The sequence below is a fragment of the Falco cherrug genome, chromosome 6 (assembly GCF_023634085.1).
Source record: "Falco cherrug isolate bFalChe1 chromosome 6, bFalChe1.pri, whole genome shotgun sequence".
NCBI classification, from domain to species: domain Eukaryota; kingdom Metazoa; phylum Chordata; class Aves; order Falconiformes; family Falconidae; genus Falco; species Falco cherrug.
This window is the reverse complement of record NC_073702.1, coordinates 85,123,507-85,145,821: the sequence shown is the minus strand read 5'-3', so window position 1 is coordinate 85,145,821 and position 22,315 is coordinate 85,123,507. Positions and strand designations below refer to the sequence as shown.

Genomic DNA, 22,315 nt, shown 5'->3' with positions numbered 1-22,315 from the left:
GAGTTTGGATTTGAACCACTGCATTGCCACCAGGATCTGTCATGAACAGAGTTGGATGCCAATTTTTCCGATGCGCAGGGACAGCATTACCGCCTTCTGCCATGAGCTGTCATCAGGACTTTGCCATTACTGCAGTCAGGCAGTGGCTCTCACCTGGAGGTGCCACGTGAAGCCCAGATGGTTACTAATCGGTTTGGGGTGGTCAAGTCTCTCGTAAGTGGAGCAGTATTTTAGGTCTCCATGGCTATTCTCCAAACTTTTTTCATCCAAACAGCACTTGGGAGCCATTCACGAAGGCACCCAAGCCTTTGAGTTCTATGGCTACCCAAACTGCAGTGGGGTCAGCGATGTTTCTCCATGTGCTCAGTGCCCATCTCTGGGCAACTATGACAACTACAACCTCTCCACTGCCATTGCTTGTTTTAGCACATGGTTGATTTATCATTATTGATTTTATTATCATCATTGATCTTAATAAGCTTCACCAGAAGGATGCTTGATGTCCATGGCTCCTGCAGCCGTAGCCTCAGACTTGAGGATGTTAATATCTTCTTTCAAAACAGAAATAGCCGTTCTTGGCATTTTCATGTCTGTTTGCACTGTGAAAACTGCCCTTTACCCCCATACAAGTGGCTGGGATGGTAACTGTGTCTGAGATGCTACATCTCCTCACAGATGGGTGTTCAAACATGCTGTGCATTCAGATCCAGAAGTGGGCTGAAGGAGAATGTGCTTAAACAGCAACGCCTTTTCCACTGGGTGAACGCAAGGGCTTCACTAAAGGGGAACATGTTTCCAACATTCCTCTGTGTCATCTTTCCCTGCTTTAGAAGGTGGGTTGAGGGATGCCCTCCTGCAGCCTTAGTGCTTGTCTGCTCCACTCGGTCTCCATGTGCGTCATTCAGCCTATTGTCCTTTAAACAAGCATGGTTATTCTGAATCTCTTCTCTGGGCTTCAGCTCAGGGCCCTTTTTGGCCTTCATATGTACTGCTGTGAGCCCATGCTGATGACCTGCTTCAGGAAACCCATGAAATCTTGGCCATGCCTGGGAGGATGCCCAAGGTGAGGAGCAGCTCAGTAGGTGGGCTCTTCAGTCCTTTCCTTGGAAGCTGACAGCGTCCCCATTGGGGGTGGGAAGTTTGACAGGGGTTAGGAAAAGACTGATTTGGCCACGGAAGACTGAAAGATGCCTACCTCTCTCAAGTGAGATGAGAGCTTCTGTACCACCACCCACACACCTCTTCTCATCTCTGGCTGAAACCGTTGGGTGAGGTCTGCCAAATTCCTGCCTCATGATGGGCAGTCAGCACCCCACAGCCCATGACCTCTTCACCAGGTAGTGCTCGCAGCTAGACCTTTTCTGTCCCAGAGAATATCTTTGTTCTCCAGGTGCGAAGCACTTAAAGTCCAAGTTCTCTACATGACTATCACCTGTGGGAAGACTAAAAACAGTTCAGGGTGACTGGTGCCCTTCCACTTTCCTGATAGGCCATCAACACCTCAGCACACCAATGGTTTGCTACCCCATAGAAAAGACAGACACACACAAGGGGGTTTGTAGGTTCAGTTAAAGGCTTTGAGTTTGAATGGCAGGAATGCCTCCAGCTGAACCGTCTGCCAGCGAGCTGAAGTGTTGAGACAACACAATTTTATTACTTGATGAGCACAAGATGGCTGATACTTTGTGAGAACATACACAGGGATAGGATCTCAGGGACCCATCAAAAACTTTACAAATCATGAACTGTGGAATAGAAATATGCTAGGAATGGGGAGGATCTAATATAGCCAGCAAGCTGAACTTTGTCTTATGGGACTTTGTCCTATGTCCTCTGTCCTCTCCCACAGGAGCTACCATCATCATTTTTCAGGATCTTGCTCTAAGAATTGCTGATGTGGTGTCAAGGAGAGCCAAGGTCTGCCCTCTGACCTGCTGAGCATTTTGAAGCCAAAGAGCACCTTTAGACCACAACTTTGATCATTGGTTTATGCGCATTAAAGGGGGACTGGGAGGACAGTTTATGATGCAATGAGATGTTCTGAGGAAGATTTCTTCTGCAACTCATAGCTCAAAGGCTGTTCCCTTTGAAGATTTGTGACACCTTGCAGTCAGACTGGTGGCATGAAGAATCCAAATTCTACCAGAAGGCTCACTCATCCCTCTCAGATCCCACCCCGAAGACAGGTATGAAAATGCAGAATGCTTACCTGAGCTGGAGTGCTGGCACAGGGAGCCATGGGCATGGGCCACAGTAGACAGCGGGCTTAAGAAGCGTCCCTGGATAAAACCCTGTCTGGAGCCTTCTGCGTGGTGCAGGGAGGGCACTGGGGGGACAACTCTCCTCTCGATTTTCCTGTGCAAAGATCCTAGGACTTAGGGCACAAAAGTCCAAGTGAATGAGAATTAGTAGCATCCAGGCAGTTAAAAGCTACATAACAAATTTTATTCATACCAACTTCCCAATTTTGTTCTCAAATTTAGGTGCGTTAAATGTTAATGGGAAAGTATACTACAGACACCCCTTCATCACTCATTTAATAGGCACAACAGAATGGACTTGTAAGCTACAGTTACAAAAATTTAACTGAATTACTTTCTCAAACCCAACTAAGCACAGTAAAACAGCTGACAGCCAGTCTGAAGTTTGGAGGTGGAAGATAAACTCCTTTAATACCCTCATTAGCAGTGCTGGGAAGAATGAGTGAATTGTTTCCTTGAAACTTGCACTAGCTAATATTATACTGCATTCTCTATGGTGACATTTAAAATACACACGGTGTATAATAAACAAGACCACCTGAAAGTTTGGTGAGGGAGAAGACAGACCTGAAGAGCTACCTGGTAATGTGGTAGAATCTGCTGTCATGTAAGAAGAGGCTTAAGACAGGAGAAACCAGGTGAACATTTATTGCCTGTGTTACATGTGATGTGAGAGTGAAAGACCTAATCTTTGCTTCTAGCCTACACACTGTATAAATCTGTAAAATTGCCATATATGTATTTTGTGGACTTAAAAATCTATCTAGGCTTTTGACAGAATAAATTCCCTTCCAACCACAGTAGTCAGACTATTTGTTTCTGGAACTATATAACACCATCTGTTAAAATCTAGTCTGACTTTCCCAGCGATTTAGAGAAAAACAGTGTTAGGAGACACATTAGTAATTTAATGCAGATAATTCCCTTCTGCACTTCCCATTAACATCAATCACTATAGTCAAACTCTTTTGTGTACTGAAACTACCAAAGTCAAGAAGCACAAACATCCTGAGTTCAGAGGAGAGGATCCAAGGTTCCCGTTAGAGCGGAGGACAGCCAGGAAAGGGGGTTTCCTGCTAAAGTGAAACTTCATCTTTTTCAGAATTTGGTTTCAGTTTGAATCAGATAAAATCTTTTTTTCTTCCCGGTCGTCCAGTCAGCAGGAAGCTGCTCAGACACTGGAACAGCTCAGCCTCCATCCTAATACCAACAGCAAAGGCAGGTATCGGTGTCACTGAAGGCTGGGGCTTCCCAGACTCCCTGAATCCCTGGCCAGTCTCCCAGGGGCTGGCAGGCAGCTGTGGAGAGGGAGAGGGGGTTGCCTCAGGACTCTAGACATTTAGCGAAAGTTCACCGAGTGCAAGAAATTTTAGTCTCTAAGATGGGGAATCTATCAAATAAAACTTGTTGTGAGCGAGAATCTTAAAGATAATCTCTTCATCTGGAAGCTCTGCCTAAGGCGTCGGTTCTCACAACATGAAGGAGAAGGACGGTGGGTACAGGACCCGTGTCCTGCAGTTGCAGTAGCACTGACAGCAACGGGAACGGAAGGTTCAACTCACAGGAACTCCCACAATGTGCCTGAGTATCGGGAACCTTTTCCTGGTCTCCCTTCCAGCGTGACGTCTAGAGAGGGTGGCTGAGCTTCAGGGGGATGCACTCCAGAACCACTGCCCCTCGTACTGCACAGAGACATCGTACTGTTTCTTTTGCCCCTTCACAAACACAAGCATCTTCTCCACTGCTCAGGCTGGAAACTGTGGCAAGATGCTCCTTCTGTACGGTGTGCGTACGAACAAGTGGGCTCTCTCGCACTCAGCTGATGCAAACAAGAAGAAAATACAAATAATATCCCCTCCCCTCATTAAAACAATTACCAAAATATATAATTCTCTAACACGTTTCAGCTGTTCTATTAAAATGTATATAATTTAAAATTATCTATTTGAATATAATTCAGCTATATTATTTTTTGAGATGTAAACGATTTTTTTTTGTTTAATTAGCAGTCCATGTGCTCTGTGGTAAGAACATTACCCTTTAGTATCAGAATAACGTCCTGCACATTGCTGACTTCTCCCAACACAGAAATGAAGCCAGGGAAAATCAAAGGCATTTGTTATCTTGATCGAGGGACTCAGAAATATTGCAAGATGATACTTCTAGTGCTTTTGGACTTTCCAGTGTTCTCTGGAAAGGGACAACTACCCTGCTGGGTAATTATCCTAAATAAACCATGCCTGAACCTTAGGCTGCAGCACATTCATCCTGTGCTGTTTCAACTTGGATCTGACATGCCGTACTGGGCAAAAATCATTTTGCGCTATGTCTCTTAAAGACCTTCATATAACCTTCTGCTAGGCAGACCTTCTACGGCCCTACTTTCTACTGTCAGCTGATAGAAAAAAATATTACTCACTGCATGTTTGGAACCCAGATCAGTCTGGAGCACTTTTGCATTTTGTTCATATCTTTCTGGAGGTGCAATGATCACAGAGAATAAACTTCCAGCTTCTAAAATGTCTTCTGCCTATGAGGCAAACAAACCAACGTCCCCTGGAAGTTTGACAGGGCAAGACTTTCTGCACCAAGCCAGAGGGTGACTGAAGCTTTTGGAGTTTACATTCTCTTCACGGTGTGGTTATGGTGAGAAAACAGAATTACGAAAAACTACACCATCTCCCTCTGCAGATGTGCTCCTTGGGTGTCTGAGTCAGCGCTGCTAATGTTATGGAAACCTCAATACCACCCCCATTTTTTTTTAAATAACCCTGAAAGGCTAATCAAAGAGTGCACAAAAATCTTTTCACTTGGGCACTCAGATTTAGAAAACAGAGGCAATACCCTTACCTAAATCAACAGTTGTATCTGGGAGCTGCAGAACAGCAGGGCATGCTGTGAAGAGGCAGGCCACTTTCTGTTGCTTAATTTGATCATCCAAAGTAGAAAAGATAAGATTAGTGGGGTTTTTTTCACACTGCAGAGGCATTTATAAAGATGAGTGGTATGTCAGACTGGGTGAAGAGAGGATGGTTGTCCTTTCCTATGGTACCGGAATGGAGGATCGTTGCCTGAAACTACTAACAGCCAGAAGGTTCAGAATAATGACATAGAGGTGGTTTCTCACACCACGTGTAGCTAAATTGTAGGAAACATTGTTAGCATCTTGTTGTAGATACTTAAGTATATAGCAGCACAAATTCAAAAGGCTGTTGGACAGTTTAATGGAAGTACATCTAAGGGTATCAAACATTATTCCCAGCTTGGGAAATTATCGCACCTCAAACGACAGAGGATGAACAAGTATCGTTTAGCCCCATAGTCTCTTCTTGACTTTGGTCAGTAATGGATGCATAATTTAAATACAGTGCATTTATACTAGCTACGTATGGCCATTTAACTGGCCACAACCAGAAAGAGAATAGGGAGGCTGGGCTGAGGTTCAGGCCTTGCTGCATGAAGGCTACTGCTACCACAGCAGCACAGCTGGGGGAGAGGAAAGAGAGAGGAACGGACCTGCCATCAGCACTGAACGGCATGTAGGTCAGCCAGGAGCATCACTGATGTGCGTGATTTACGCAGCTCTGGTATCACAGTGGAAGACGTTCTGACCACCAGGGATGTAAATTAAACATTGGGCTGAAACACAAAACGCAATGCAAAGTAAACCCTTAACTTGATGAGTTTTGCTCTTTACTCTTTTGCTAGGTGTCTGAACAGATATCAGTCTCCTTGATTTATTCATTATTCAAAGCAAAATACCTAGTCCATAATGCAAAAGGTACATGCACAAGTCACCGTGTGCAATTCTGGTTTTTAATGGAGAGATAGCCTTCTCAAAATCAGTTTTCCGTAGAGAATATTCATAGGATTTCCCCAATTCTAAGCATTATAAGCAATAGTATTTCAAGATATCAAGCATATTCCAAATGAGAACAAAGTAGTATTGTGCTAAACACTGCCCAAAGTGCAAATGAAGCATTTGGCACCTCTCTCCTGTGGACAGGTTAAAAATCCCACCAGAAGAGAAAGAGGCTCCAAAGGCACCCAGAAAGGCTGCAACACATCTAGGAAATTAACCCAGAGTCTCAGAGTGGAGCATTTACACAAGCAAACCTTTCTTAGAGTAATTCTCCACTGGTAGAAAAAGTGTGATTTTGTAACTATCACTGCATAGTGCCAGAACAGTAAAGCCAGCTCACAGCCAGCAGGCTGCCTGGGACTGGCCCAGGTTAGTTACCTGTACTTTCAGTTCTGGGAAAATTAAAAATAAACAAAAAAGAGCCACACAAAAATGGCAAAATGCCCAGCTCGTGGGGTTTAATGGTAAGAGTATTTTCACCAGCATTTACCAAACTGCACTGCATTGGAGGCTGTGTTGGCATGGGAGAGGAGAGGAGGTTTCATGTACTCGTATCCTGATGATGGGACTTAACTCTGCAAAGGACACCGAGGCACTGAAAAAGTGACACTGAAAACAATAAAGGGTGAAACATTCTGCTTTTGTTCCTCTGGGCAGAGGCTTGCTCCGGCACCGTCTATACCCTGGACCAAGTGTCCCACCACCACGCTGACGATCTACATCACGGTGACCCGCCCTGACATTTTGATTTTCTTAACACATGTCTGTTTTCATCGCAGCTTTCTACACGTTTTGATTCTGCTCCTGTTCAGGAAAAAAATGCCCTCAAAGGTAGTTCTGCTTGATCAAGATCTCTCCTGAGAAGAGACTTAAGGCTTTATGGAAGAAGAGGATCCAGACTGGGCAGTTGGCTCCCTAGCTCTTCTTCTGTGAATCCAGCTCAAGTAATTTTAGTTAGTGACTCTCTCGCCCCACTTCGTTTACTTTGTGACATTAACATGGTGCTAGATGCTAACTCACCGCTCTGGGGACATATGTTCGAGAGGCAAAATATGCAGTCATCTTTAGGCGGTTTGCCACCATCCTTCACCAAGCCCATTGCAGAGACAACTGCAGAAAGTTAGGTCAGAAAGCAGATTTCAAACCACGTTACACGAGGGAAACAAATGCTATCCAGGAAAGCTTTTACAGGTCTAAATTATAAATGATTCCTTGGAAGAAGTTTTATTTTGGAGAAGCGTTTGGTGAGATGCTACATTTGACCACAGACAGCTGGGCTGTTTAATCATTTAGTATCATTTACATCCATAGCAACTGATTTAATCCACTGTGTATATCTGACTACAAACCTTCAGTGAAAAAGAAGAAATAACATACATATATACATGTCTCTGTGTATAAGTAGATACTGTAATTGTATGTATTAATATATGTTTATATAAACTACTATACACACAAAGAGCTGCAGTGTCTGATATGATTACAGCATCTCATCTTACAATAAAGAAAATACAACACCATTTTTTGACTCAGTTCACTGAGGATACAGAGATTTCAAAGACAAGAAGAGTTCTTATGTTAATAGAACATTTCTTTTCAGCTTTTGCACTTAGCAATTGCATGGAGCTAATGCTACATAAGGGACAGGGATGATTGTCAAGAGTGAGTCTGACTAAATTGTTTTGATTGTCCACAGTAAAAAGATGATGCAAATGAATGCCTCAGCTGTTACAAAGCTAGCTTGGTTTCCCAGTAAGCTCTTAATGATATTTGTAAATACACTTCAGTATTAGAATTCAGAATTTCAGGAATATAGTATTCAACATAATTCAGCGTAGCACGATACTGCCCACACAAATAAAGGTAAGTAAGCCAGCACATGAAGAACTAAAGGAAAAGGTAAAGCTATTTGCAGGAGAGAATACTATAACATAGAAATGCACTTGATGAAATATTTAAGGATATATTGAAACAGAATAAGGAGAACAACTCTTGCATTTTCTTTCTAAAAGTTCAGTGTGTCCTTCTACAGTCAGATCACAGCCTTGAAGCTGTTTGATTTGAAGGGAAAATCACAGCCTATAAGCAGAGCCAATTTTAAAGATGAACGCCTCTGGCTACTGAGCCCAAGAGATGCCAAGTCTTTTAGGTAGCAGCATAAAACATCCATCATACTCCTGTAAGCAGCCAAGTGTGCATATGAGGGGAGAGGATTTACATTTGCCAGAAGGCTTCATGCCTGCCTGCAACCACTAGTGGGCTAGTCCAGTGGTCCCCTCTTGAAATTTAGGATAAGGTTGTCCCCTGCGAAGGATCACTGTTTTCTAAGTGTGGTCCAACCTTATGTTTGAGAGATACTTTTAAAAGCTAGAGAAAAAAATTACAGCTGGTGCTGGCCCTCTCTATCAAAAATAATGCTGCTTGGGGGAAACTGCACAGCAGAACTAAGGTGGCACTATCCTATGCATTTGTGCCAATAGTCTTCATTACAGACAAATTGATATGAAATATTGACAATAAGGAAGATCCATATCAGGAACCTAGTGCTGAACAGTCCAGATACAAGTTCTGTGAGTCATTTGATCCTTAAGTATGGGCTCCCTGAGGTTACCAAGAGGAGCCATTCGATACTCCCCAATTGCCATCTATCCCATTTACCTGTGCGTTTATATAGGCTGGGACTTTCACCAGGTCTCAGATCTGCTGCACTTAATCTTTCATTTAAAACATGGAAAAAATCCTCTTGATAGTATTTCCTATGCAGGATTCTTATTCTGCCGAGAGTCTCCCCTTACAAAGACAGGGGTGTCTGGGCAAAGGCCAGTCTCTGTTGCTGGCAACAGCTGTATGGCCACAGTCACCAACAATCACAGTTGTAGATCTATTTGTGCCTTCAGCTTTTGCCTGCTATACTGTGAAACTAGCATAGCACTGCTTTTCAAGTCACTGTTTGAAAGAGGATAGAGAACCTGAAAGCAAATAGGTAATGAAAGCCTTCTGCCTTCCAAAGCAGCTAGGTCTGCTCAAGAAGACAAAAGGCAAGACAGTGGCACGAGCTTTGCATTGTCAACACAGTCAAAAGCCCCCTCCTGCATACTCCATTTGTGGTTTAAGAGCGATTCATCCTGTTGTAAACATTGCTCACCGCAACCACAGTACTGCAAAGGCCGGGAAGAATGGGCTTGTCTACTGCACACATATTAGTCACACTAAAGCCTATGGATTGTGCAACAAGCCAGTGTTTTGCACTTTCGGGTTCACCACTCTGACCCCTGTTAACTCTCTCCCATCCCACCTGTATCTTACGCATACTGTTCCTCAGTGCTTCATTATAAGTCCATTTCCCATAGAGAAAAAAAAAATAAAAATAGCCTTGTACTGCTGACTAAGCTATACAAGCACATTCTGTATAACAGTTTTAATCCAAACTCAGGTTAAAGATGCAAGATAGGCTGGATTACATTGGTATGACCTATTGTGACAATTTTACTTGACAGCACTAAGGAACTGAGCAAACGTATGTGGTTTTGGGCAGAGGAAATCTGGCTGCAAGAGAACTGGGGCAGAACTCAAGCCTGTTCCTATGTGGCTGAGCTCCTTGGAGAGTATTCACAGTGCCTACTTCAGGTACGCAAATCAAGCACTCAGCATGGCCAACACAAAGGGAAGGACTCACGCAGAAGACAGCTCAGAGCACTGACACTGAACGGACCCTCTGAAAGAGTTTCTCTCTCCATTGACCACATACAGAACCTGAGAAGGCTGGACTCTGGACTCAGTCATCTCCACTTAGATTTCTGAAGTGGATTATTTTGAGCATCTGCTAATGTAGACGTCCAGGCTATGACTTGCAGCAATCTCCTATCAGTCCAAAGGACATAGCAGCATTTTTGTATTCAATAAATTGTTAGCGTTTCTACATGATTTTGTTCAGGCACACGAGTAATCACTGAGCTCCACCACACATTTGTTACACAGCTAAGTATATGATATGGCTCAGGGGCTTGGCCATGGTTCCAGGACTTGTTTAAGATCACACTATTCAGTAGAGGCATTAGGAATAGTTATCTAGGCAGCCCTGTTCTAAAATAGCTCAGCAGCATCCCTCTTACATCCACTAATTTTGGTATTTTTCCTAACATCTTACAAAAATCCCTAAAAAAGGATTTCTAAGACAAAGTAAGTCTTGAATTTGTAGAGCAGGAACTTTATCTTTCCCTTATACTTACACATTTTTTTCTATCATTTTGGACCTCTCTTAAGTCTTCGACATTTCTGCTGCAAGCATCTAGAAGGACTTCAAGTCCCGAGACCACAGTTTCTGAGTACCTAATGTGAGCACCTGAAGCTTTTCATTAAGTGCAGGACAACTTCCCAGTAGGGCTCAGGTCTCTTTAACCTGCACCTGGAAAGGGAGGTATCCAAGGGTCCCAGCCGCTCCTGGAAACTCTGTGCATTGCTCTCCTGGTGAGGCATACTTTCGACCCCAAAGGAGCTCCAGTCTCTTGACCCTTCTGTCAGGCATTCCAGCAAGATGACAACAAAGCTGCCAGCTTCATAAGGACATGCTAAACCTATTTTTAAAATCCTCTGCTCTCTGTCAGTTATAACACCCTTTTTGAAGGTTAAAATAGAAACCAGTTTCCAGCATCTACAAACCAAAACCCAATAGTTACTTTTGGCACCATCTGACACATTCTTGGCAGACTCAACAGGGAGGGCAGGAACAGGCTGGACATAAAGCCACTGACACCCTATCTGAAAACAACTCAGCCATACTGAAAAAAATGCTTTAAAATGCTATATAAAAGGAAAACCTCTTTGAACAAGTTTATCATCATATATGGGCAAAATGTAACTTTTAAACCAATTTTTGCAGAGCACGGGATGCTGTTGCCTCTCACCAAGGCACAAGCACTGAGATCTGTACTCATAGCAGGAGCACTACACTAAAACCAGCAAGATAGAATGCAAATGTGCTACCAAGTCAAACAGCAGACACATTAACAGAAGAGGAAAATTGTGTTCCCAGAATTCCAGCCCATAACAGACGTCAAAAAGAGATTTATTCAAACAGATGCTCAGTAAATTCTAATCAGAGTTAAATTTGGAGCTTTTCCCTTTTTATCATGCCTTTGCATTAACTGTTGCTGTTACGCATGTGAAGTACCAGCAGTCCCTTATAATGAGCAAACATGCGCACTCTCCTAAAAATGCTGACGATTCAGCGACAGCGCTCATTAACCATCATTAACCAGGCCCAATCCCACAGAAGGACCTTGTTTTAGAGAAGCTCTGAGCAGTGTTATTCAGTTATTGCTAGCTGTAAAGCAGCCGTGACTATGGATAGCTACGATATTTTACAAAGGGAAATTCATTACCTGAAGCACTATACCTCTTGAAAAAACTTTCTTGTCCATGCAGAGGAACTTTTCTTCAGTTTCTCAAAAAAGTGACCAAGGAAACTGCATAGCAAGAACATCATCAATTCTGTTTCATCTGTAGATAAAAAACATAATACATTGCATCCTAGCAACAATAACAAGAGAGCAGATGATGGGAAAGGAGCATCCAAATATTTTTTTCCCCTTTTTAGCATCTTTCTAGACTTTGAGCTCAGCCCCTGCGGGACAGAAAGCTGGCAAACTGCTGGTATAGCAGCAAATAGAAAATCAAAGATGCACTTGCAGGGTCCTTGACCAACAGATTGCCAGCTTATGCCAGCTTTCCTTAAAAAGAGGCACTGATTTTTTTATTATTTTTTTTTCACATCTAGTTAGGATCTCCAAGTTGAGTAACACTTGCAGAAAATTACTGGGAATCCAGGTATCAAATTATTCTCAAATTTAAAATGCTAAAAAAGAACCATGTGGAACAACTTCAAAACTGCAGAGGCTACCTCACTATAGCTCAGCCTACTCAGTGCTCTCAATATGGTTGAAAATTTAATGAATTAACTTTGGGAGAGGTCTTAAAATCTTTAAATGGAAGATAGAGCACTCAAGAAAAGCAAATTAGTGCACTTGAAACCAAAAACTAGCATAAAGAAACTACTCCATCATAATGAGCTGAACACCAGCAGGACAGTTAAAGGTAAGAAAGAGAGATCAAAGGAGTCTGTTCCTTTTGAGGAAGAGATATTTTAAGCTCAGAATCCCAAGCTCTGGTACAAAACAGCCACATAATCTCTCATGTAAAAGCAACAGAACTCATTTCTAATCCTTGTGGCTACACCAAAAAGCTATCAGAGGTATGATCTACATTGAAGATAAGAGTTAAAAAATCAGGAGACAAAGAAAAAGAACCAAAAGTACAAATAAACACTAGCCAGTCAACCCAGAAATACCACTGGTAACTTTTAAACTTATCTCAGCATTTTGAGAGAGGCTTAGTTTGTGATCTGAGTCCTATTAGCAGATGAGTTTGGACCATGAGTCTGAGATACAGGACGAAGCGTCCCCTAAAACGTAAGAATACTGCAGCTAGCTTGTTGGTATAAAGACTTACAAATTCAGAAAGCTAGTTACTGGCACACAACTACTTCAGGCTCAACCATGAGTGTGGGTTTGTATCTGCGCCACTGGAGGGCGAACAGACAGGTTCAGAGACGCAGAAGGGAAGGAGGATGCAAAGGATTCCCTGTCTGTAACTAGCCATGTTCAGGGAGCGTGCAAATATCCAGGATGGCTTTTTTAAAAGCCATTAAATTGGCTGGCTGAGTCTGACTGCTTGAGGGATTTTCAAACCCTTTGACTTGCCTATTTTATTTTCACTTATAGACAACCCTCATGAAAGCACATATTCAAGATAACTGTGCATAATAGTGCAGAACTTCATGGGCTTTCTCAGTGTGACAAATAAACCTTCATTTTGCCAAGTCACATTTTTTCCCCAGAACATCATCCTGCAGTTTCACTTCCTATTCAGTTTGGCTGCTTAAATAAATAAATCTCAGTCCCTCTAGCACTGTATCATTCATATTTAAATTGTTAGTCTACACATAACTGTTTTGTGCCTTCTGCACTTAATCTTTCAGCCTCTCTTCCTCACATATCCACTTGTGTTCAGGCTTATTAAGTGCTGGATGGAATCTATAACCAGAGCAAAGCCCTGCTTGTCATCCAAGTTTTGCTGCACTGGAATTATACTCAGTAGCACCTGCATACCGACGTGAAGAAAAGCTGAGCTCAGTTTATGGCATACTGGAGTGCTTTTCACCATGTAACAAGTGGAGCAAATCTCTTCCACTGGAACGTGAATCACTCCTAATGCCATCCACATTTTTACATTTACTGAGTTTTTCTCTTGACTAAGTCTGACCCTCGGGTTTGCCTTCGTGAGGCGTCGCACTGTTCAGCTAGCTTGGCAGAACAGACCAACAAGCTGCAGCCCAGCTTCAGGCTGGGAGCCCTGCCTCCTGCTCTCTGGCAGATAAAGCTTTGGCAATTTAAAATGCCCCTGCTCCAACCCTACCGATGTGCTGGGTGTCACAGCAGGCGTGGACACCTTGGTCCTTAATGCGCTGTGCATTAACCAAGCCGGGGATCAGCTCTGGGGCGCTGGCACGAGTTGCCCCTGCTGGGGGGGCAGCCCCCAGCTGTGAGGGGGCGGTTCGCTGTAACTGTCATGGCTTAAATTCCACCGGCTTGGGAGTCAGAGCTACCGGGTCAGTCTTACTCCTTAAACCTGACAGGGCTTCTAACCATGAGGGTATGGGAGCACCGGAGCGCTTATCCCTCTCTGCTCAAGCACTCTGCCTTTTATAACTTATTTTTCTTCTTGCAACAGTTGCTGGACAGCTTTGAAAATGTGCTTTAAGTATGCAGCATTCAGCTGTGTAAAGGTAGCTGAATAGGGATTCTCTTGTTTTTAAATACAATCACATATAATATATTGGTGTTTATTTGTCTACCTTTTTTTTTTTTTTTTTTTTAATTCTGTAAGAGGCAGGGTGGTCCTGTGATTAACTCAACGCGTTTGTGCTCCAAAAATGTGGAACCAGTGTCATTCATGTCATAGTCTCCCTCATGAAACTGTGTTCAAAATGTTGCACACATTCTCTGCATTTTGGCTTTTTGCAGCTGCTGTGACTACTTCTACCTCCTTTTATCTTGTCGGGGAAATTCAGATTTCAAGTTCTTCAGAGCAGGCTTGGTTTTTTTCTGACCTGCTTGTATTTTGCTTAACACGGGGCGACTTGCTTATGCATACAGACCTGGACGATTTGAATGACAAATAACTACCAAACCAGAACAATTTGAGGAAATGTACTTTTTCTAGCTCTTCAGATCTTTTCTGTAACACTGATAAAGACTTTTTTCTGAGCAACGTGGCCATAAATGAAACAGAACAGTAAGAAAAAGGCCTTACATTAGAGCCCTTTCATCACTCTCCCTAATTCCCTACCCAACTTCCAAAAAATGCAGGAATTTGGGATGAAAAAAAATAAATATGCAAGAAACAGAGTAAGCAGTGAAAACTCCTGAAAGCCTAAAATGAATTGGCAGGCAGAGCAGTCAGATTTTAGAATGGACAACTCACATGTGCTAGAAAATCTATGAGAGAAGCAGCCCCTCACCTAGTCAGGAAGCAAAGCCCTCGGTTATGACCAGAGTCCCTTCTCCCCTGTGGCAGCATCACGCATTCCGACTTCAGCAATATTCCTGGGATAAACCAAGTTGTTTGTCCTTTCCCAAGAAGTTCCTACCAGCTTATTTCAGACTCTCTTCATGTACTGTACTTCTGTCTTTCACAGGAGTTCCCTCCTTCCTACTGAAACTAAAACTCCACAGAATCCTCAGTTTTTGGACACTCTATACCCTCCTGTCCAGGGAAAACAATTCCCTTCCTAAACCACCTTGAGGCTACAAGACAAGATTTTTAATGTCTTCGGGTGGAACAGGAGGACGTGAAGGACATGCTGTTTCTTTGCTGCTTTTACATGAACTTCTTTTGAGCCAGACTCTGTATGATTAGATCCGTGAGGCTGGGATCATCTCAGTGTAGAGGCAGTGGATATACCAGCATTCAGTGACACGGCTGCAGACCCGGGGCTTTGGAAGAGGCTACGAATGTGGCAGTGAAGCTGGACCCGATAAGATATGCAAGTCCAAGCTTGTGCTTTAACGTTCAGGGACTCGCGGGACTCCAGGACTCCTATGAGTGTAGTCTGTGGACATTCAAGCAGGTAAAAATAGGCTAAAAATTCCCTTTGGTGCTTCCATTTCTATTTCAGCAGAGTTCTCCGAGTACTCCATTCTTTACACAAAATTGCTCTACAAGTTCCTTAATTATGTGAGAAAACCTTCCAAGGGAAAGGAAAGAAGGAATAAATTCCACATTTAGATCTGAAACTGGGTACTTCCATGCAAGAGCAAGTGCAAATGCTTAGCACATTAGACATCCCATTCTCTGCCTCCAGAAAATGTCACACATTTACATTATTAGTTAGCACATGCTAACTGAAGCCTGGGTTTGTGCTCACTCTTAGCTCTCACAGATGTTAGGGCTGATCACTGGGTCTGCTGGGAATTCTTTTTCTTTGGCTGATCCTCTTATCAGGTTTTCATTTTTCTCTCTAGCAGCTGCTGTAGAAGCTTATGGTTATGAAAAGAAACCCTCTTACTCTGGGAGCAGGGCTGCTGATGTCTGTACAGAGCCACACTTTTGTACTTCATGTGCAGCGATAGGTGACACAGAGAGCAGAGCACTGGTGTGGCACGTACCAGCAGGTCATAGAGCTTTCTACTGGATCTACTGGGCAGAAACCAGTGCAAGAACTGGTCCACTTCCTGAACAGCTTTGGGAAGCCCCAGGCTGACCACAACTCCAAAGACACACACTGTGATCCTTCTGGCTCCTTCAGGCTTTGTTCATGTGCTGGACGTTAGGTCTGTACCGTTTCTTTCCCCTTCAAGTTATTCTTCTATTCCTCTTCAGGCCAGTCCACCCTGCTTCTTCCCTCCTCTGCATCCAGAGTCTTCCTTCTCCAGGCTCCTCTTCCAGCCAGCCTCTCCTCATCCGGGCTCCCTTTGTCTCCTGGGGCCTCTCCTTGTCTCTTCTACATCCAGGGTACTATCTCTCCTTCCTCTGCTTCTTCCAGGTCTCTCTTCATCCCCTTAGAGCTACTTAGCAGGACCCAGCCACAGCTGCACATTATCCACGTCAGCCAACCCACCGCCCCTGAAGCCAGCCCACAGCTGTATATTATCAATGTTAATTAACTCAGCTTCATTCCTCTATAATTCTTCTACAGCTTCCCCAATCTGTCACCCCACCTCTGCCTCACAAGCAGACCCCCTGGGCTTACCTGCCCTGATGCAAAGGTCTGCTTTTGAGAAGGGGTTGTATCCAAACCATTCCAGTGTAGGCTCAAGTCCCCTCTCCAAGTTCAGAGCTCTTGCTCCTGATCCCCTCAAAAGCAAAGATCTTGTCTTCTCTGCAATTAAATTCGTAGTGCCACGTGGGGGAGCTTGTGCTGTGACTAAAGCTCGTCACTTCCAGATCAAGAGAGAAGGACAGCTCAGCAGCACTTCAGCCACTGGGAAGGCTGTTTTGGAAAGACTGGTTGAAAATCCTGACACATGGATGCATAGTGCACACGCACTTTAATAAAGGTGATCCTTTCCAAAGTGATCGTAGGTGACAGCCATCGGTTTTGCCTTGAAAAAGCAGCCAAACCCATAGCTCATAAAATATAACTCTCAAACCTTAGCAACTTCCAGTTGCCCTTAGCCTGGCAGATCAAGTAAAATGAAACCCACTCTATTTTAAAGGGATGAGCAAAGCAAATGAGTATTGGGGATCAATTCCAGCCACCCAACGAGATGATTTTTACACACAGCAACCAGCCTTGAGTTAACTTGACTCCTTGCTGAGCCTTGTTTGGCCGCAAAGCCATCCTGACAGCTAAAGTAAAAGCAGGTGAACAAGCAATCCAAAAGGCAGGGAATCTGTCTCATCATATTTGGCATCTAGATGGACCTGAAGTCTGCTTGGAAAATCACAACTGTGCCTTAGAGACAAAAACAGAGTTAAAACTCACCTCCCAAGTCATTCAGAAAATAAGCAATCCGGTAGCCTGAGGATATGAAAAATGTAAATTTTTTACTTTTTATTTTTCTAAAACCAAAGAAGTAGTTTGAAAGCAGTTTATAAGTAGGAAGAAGGTAACTGGCCTTCTGAACCGTCCATCTGGAAAGGGTAGACAGATGGAGACGGTCCAGCCTTGAGCTGCACCCTCCAACCACCCCACAGGGTAGCCAAAGACCTCTCAGAAAGCATCACATTGCCTTGCACGCAAACCATCCCGCAGCTGGGGTCATCGCCACCCGCGGGAGCAGCGCAGGAGAAGGATGCTGCTAGGATAGAGGGCGGCGGGCGCAGCAGCAGCACACCGCGCCTCCCCTTGGCGGCGGCGAGCGGGCAGGGGAAAAGGGGCGAGGGGAGACCGGAGCGCCCGGGGGCTGCCTGCTGCCGGCAGGGGCCGGCTCGGCACGGCACGGCACGGCTGAAGGCACGGCTGAAGGCACGGCTGAAGGCACGGCGCAGCACGCCGGGGCGGAGCCTGCGCCGGCACCATAAGAGGCGCAGGGCAGCAGCGGCATCCCCGTAGCACGGCGGCGGGAGGATGCAAGCGATGCCCGGGGCGCCGGCGGCCAGGCCCTTCAAGCTGCGCAAGAGTTTCGGTAGGGGCTGCGCGGCGGCGGCGGGGCTGAGCGGTGCTGGTGGGCTGCGCGGTGCTGGTAGGGGGGGGCTGCGCGCACGCGTAACTCTTGTTCTCTCTCCCGCGCAGCCACCCGGCTGGAAGAAGTAGCAGGAATCCGGGCGAAGTTCCCAACAAAAATCCCGGTAAATCTGAGTTTTGTTCTGGGGGTTGCTGCCGCTCCTGACAAACGTTTGGAACGACTCCCTAAAGTGTGGGAGTGGAAGGGGGGGACCTGGATGTTTTCTGTTTTTCTAATTAAACCCAGGTAATTGTTGAGAGATACCATAAAGAGAAATACCTTCCTCTCCTGGACAAAACCAAGTTTCTGGTTCCCGAGGAGCTGACCATGACACAGTTCATAACCATCATCAGGTATGCAGTGTTGCAGTGGGGCTGGTGCTGCCCTCCCAGCAGGTACTTTCTGGTGCTGTGCTGGAGCATCTGTCTTATCTGGTGGGGAGGAGGATAAAGGTGTTAGCACCGGCTTCCCTCTCTTGTAAGGCTTTAAAGAAAATCAACAGATGTTTTCACAGGTGCATTTGGGGGGAGGAGGGGGAAATGTGATTTATGCTTTTTTGGATCCATAAAGTCTCTTCCCCTAACCGTAGTGAGTATATACTAGGCTCCTGTTCTGCTTTCTTTGTGCCTGATGAACTTGCTGCTGGGGCTCTGTGCTTCTGTTCTGCTTACAGCTGTCACTGCCTTGCTCTCTTACTGTGCCTTGCTGAATTTGCTCAGGTTCAAAGTAACTCTTAGGTGTGAGTGACATGAAATGTGCTTCTGAAGTTTTCTTTTGTAAAAACACTACAGGGAAAAGTCTCCCAAAGTGCTTAGTGATGTTCTCTGAGAAAGCATGAAAGCTATGTGCTTTCAGCATGTTTTTTAGAGTATGGAAAAGATTTCTCTAGATGTTGTGGAAAAGATGCTTTTGGCTCTTGGACAACTTGGGTCCTGATCCCCATATGTAACATCTCTGAAAAGGACTCTTCTTTTGAAGATAGACTTTATAATAAGTGTAACAGACCATGCTGGAATCCTTTACTACAGCTGTACTGCAGAAGCTTTTTGTTTCTACTCAGCACTTTCACCCTGCTAATTGGGAGCCCAAAGCCCAGCCTCAGTAGCACTCATGGTCTAACAATGTAAGCCTTTCCTCCAAGCACAAGCCTTTCAGCTTCCAAACATACATGCTAATGAAAACGTTAAACCACATCATGACTTTACACAGCATTTCTTGTACACAGTTCATGCAGCTGCTCAGCCTTATGTCTTTCATAAACTAAAGTTGAAATCTTACTAGATTTGCTAAGGCTTAATCCTTTGTTTCTCCTCCCTTCTTCAATTAGAAGCAGGATGGCTCTAACTGCTACACAAGCTTTCTACCTGCTGGTGAACAACAAAAGCCTAGCCAGTATGTCCTTGACAATGGCAGAAGTGTACAGGGACTACAGAGATGAAGACGGCTTTGTGTATATGACATATGCTTCCCAGGAGATGTTTGGATGCTCTTTACTCGCTGCTCAAGGGAAAACTACAGAATGCCTTCAAAAAACTTAAGGCTTGGTCCATGTGCTGCAGCGAAACCGTTTGCTATGAATCATGCCTGTGACATGAACCTTGGAGATGCTCCTTCCAATGGGAGCTCTTGAGCTCTGTAGTGGGGAGTTATGACCCAAAAGCTGGCAGGACCAGCTCAAGGCAGAAATGGTGGTACACTTTTCCTAGTTAATAATTTGGATATATATTTTTATATTTGAAGACACTACAGGGTTTTTTTGGAATTGTATCTCCACTTTTTGGCAATATCAGTCTTTGTTATGTAACTGATTTTTAAGGTGTCCTTAAAGCCTAAGTCTAAGAGTAAAATAAAGAAGCTTTTAAGTATTATGTTGTATGTTAGTTTTAATCTGGGGAAAGACTGTAAAAGTCTGTCTAGGAGAAGGTCCTAGAATGATTCTGGGAATTTGAACTCAATACCTCTTGAATGAAGCATTGCTTGCACAGCTCTTGAGTTTCTCAATGCCAATAACAAGAGGTCATAGAGGAGCAAAACCATACCTATAAATGGTTCTTAAGTTAGATACCTGAGCTGCAAGATTAAGCAGACTGTGCTAGAGCAGGGTTCAAATGCAGTGTTAGGTTTAACACCTGGGTAAACTACTGTCAGCTGTTGCAGAAAACACTGAATATCTGTGATACAGGTAACTACTTGTTTAAATAAGCAAAACCAACTAGTCGTCAGCATAACCTAAATGCAGATAGCATGACTTGAACTGTAGTTTAATCAAGTGCTCATCTGTTCTTACTACTAAATTCTGCCAGTCTGGCTGCTGTAGATAAACTGTCATGTCCATCCGCTAAAGCCACCTGCTTGTCAGTTCCCCTGAGGGACTTCAGTGAGCCTTCTTCCAAGGATGGATAGAGCTATGTCACATACCTGGTGATTAAGAGGTGTTCCAGTGCCTCTAGAAAATGTCAAAACTGTCATGTAGTGAGATACTGATTCATCTCAACATACAGACTTGGTTCCTAAACACCTATTAAAGGAACACTTGACAAGAGGCTTAGTCTGAAGTATAGCTCAAGCTATCTTTCCTGGTTTTCTCATATGTGAGGAATGTATTGGGAAGTTGTAAGTGTTCTGATTGTGCATGATCAACTTAAAACACCAGGTCACTTAAAAATCTGTCACAGTAGGCAGTTAATTAATCAACATCTGGCAGCCTTAGTTTAGGATTGGTCAAATTGTTACAATATGATGCAATCCTTCTGTGCAGTACCAAACTGATCTGCAGGATGATTAATGTAGGAATTACTAGACTGCAAAGAAAGAAGTGTTGACAGTATTTAAATTATGCATAAGGAAGGAATGTGTGTGTAAGCTCTTTGCAGTGGGTCTCTTGCAGTAACAATCTCTTGAACTTAAAGCTCTGAGCAGACCTGGGTTCAAGCCTCTAAACTAGGGGTTTTAGAGGAGTACCCTCTTTAGTGAAGACAGTGTTTGCCAACTCATGTTTCATGAGCTGAGGAACAAAGAAATCATTGACCTGACTGACTCTGTGGAAAGGCTAAGGCTATGTCGGTATAGGTTATGAAAACACGTGGGCTTTGGGATCCCAGAATCAGTTGCTTGGATAGATTTCACTTATGCTTGTAATGGAAACAGTTTCCATTGCACAAATTGAACTCAAATAGTCATTTGTTACCAGCCCTCAGGGAAGCAGAGACACCTGCTTGGCAGGAGCACCACACAGCAATGCTGAACAGCTGTGGGAACCTTGGGGTAGGGGGAGCATGGGGACACCTCACTGTGTTCAGGCTCTTTTGCTTCTCTAAGGGCTGGGCTTCTATTTTGCTTCATTGGCTTCTCTGTTTTCCTGTCTTGTGTGATACTTGGTACATGAAAAGCACTACAGATTCTTGGCTGGAGCAATTTTATGTCTAACGGCCAACTTTCTTTGGTTTGTAATGTAGTGGCTGAGGTGTAAGTGTTGATCCCTCCAGCATTTACTGACATTAGGCTATGATGTCTAACAGGCTGAGTCAAGGACCAGCCAAAAAAGTTACACAAGGAGAAGGTCAGTTGCAGGTAAAGAGCATCATTATAAGCCTGTTTAAACTGGCCTGCTGAACCTAGAAAGAAGTCCCGTGAACTGGGAAAACTTCACCATTGGGTAATAGTAACAGAGTTGCCATTCTACCAGGTGTTAAAGCAGATAGGACTAACCTTTGAAGACAGTTTTCAAAAAGCCTTAAAATAATAAACTACGAATTAGATGTCCAAATAAATTAGTTACCCTGCTCGTGGAGTTGCTTTAGTATCACTAGAGGCTTTGGATTCAGCCTATCAACCCTTGAAGTGCAGGGAACAAGGATTAGAAAAGAAGCAAACAGAAAAACTTTGCTCTGAGTAACATAAGCAACTGAGATAACTGCAGCTACTTCCAATGCAGCTGCTGTTGAAGACCTAATATTTGCTCGAGCAAATACCTATTGATTAGAGACAGGTACATAATTTTTTGCAACAAAGGACACCATACTCTGGTAAGTAAATTCTATAGTTCTTCCCAACATACCCCCGATGTAAAAAAACATAGCAGAGATGCCACTTGTTTGTAAAAGTATCTTGATTTCTGAATTACGATATGGACGTGTGTTCTTTAATATCCAAAAAATCTAACAGAGAAAAGGAAACATTCTGAGGATACTTCTGTTTCTGCCATAGACTACCGACTGAATCCTGGAAGGTACTTGGTGCTTTGGCTTCAAAGTCCTTACGTATGTACGTGTTCTGCTGAAGTAACTCGTTGGATTGGGTCCACAGCACTCAGCCCCATTTTCAGATATAAACCCAATGAAACTAAAAGGATACTGAATATAAGTGTGGGATGAGGACTGAAATTGCCCTTGCTGTTGAAGTCCTGTGGTTTGGGTTATTTTTGTTTTGGTTTGGGGATTTTTTGGGTTTTTTTGAGTATTGTCTAA

At 43.8% G+C, this 22,315-nt stretch overlaps 1 protein-coding gene and 1 long non-coding RNA gene across 2 annotated transcripts in view; one reads left to right on the top strand and one right to left on the bottom strand.

The window, feature by feature from the left end:
• LOC129736371 (uncharacterized) overlaps positions 1 to 22,315 on the bottom strand; it is a 57,729-nt gene that overhangs the window by 5,721 nt on the left and 29,693 nt on the right. Inside the window, exons 3-7 of the long non-coding RNA XR_008732869.1 lie at positions 11,505 to 11,622; positions 7,144 to 7,233; positions 5,778 to 5,900; positions 5,112 to 5,184; positions 2,210 to 4,080 (exon numbers count right to left, since the gene is read on the bottom strand). This is a non-coding gene — a long non-coding RNA (uncharacterized LOC129736371). The remainder of the gene's footprint in view (positions 1 to 2,209; positions 4,081 to 5,111; positions 5,185 to 5,777; positions 5,901 to 7,143; positions 7,234 to 11,504; positions 11,623 to 22,315) is intronic.
• MAP1LC3C (microtubule associated protein 1 light chain 3 gamma) lies at positions 17,606 to 19,714 on the top strand. The gene is made up of 4 exons (XM_005436557.3): positions 17,606 to 17,810; positions 17,918 to 17,973; positions 18,096 to 18,202; positions 19,177 to 19,714. Exons 1-4 carry the CDS (start codon positions 17,753 to 17,755, stop codon positions 19,385 to 19,387), a joined length of 432 nt encoding a protein of 143 aa, XP_005436614.1. The 5' UTR covers positions 17,606 to 17,752; the 3' UTR covers positions 19,388 to 19,714.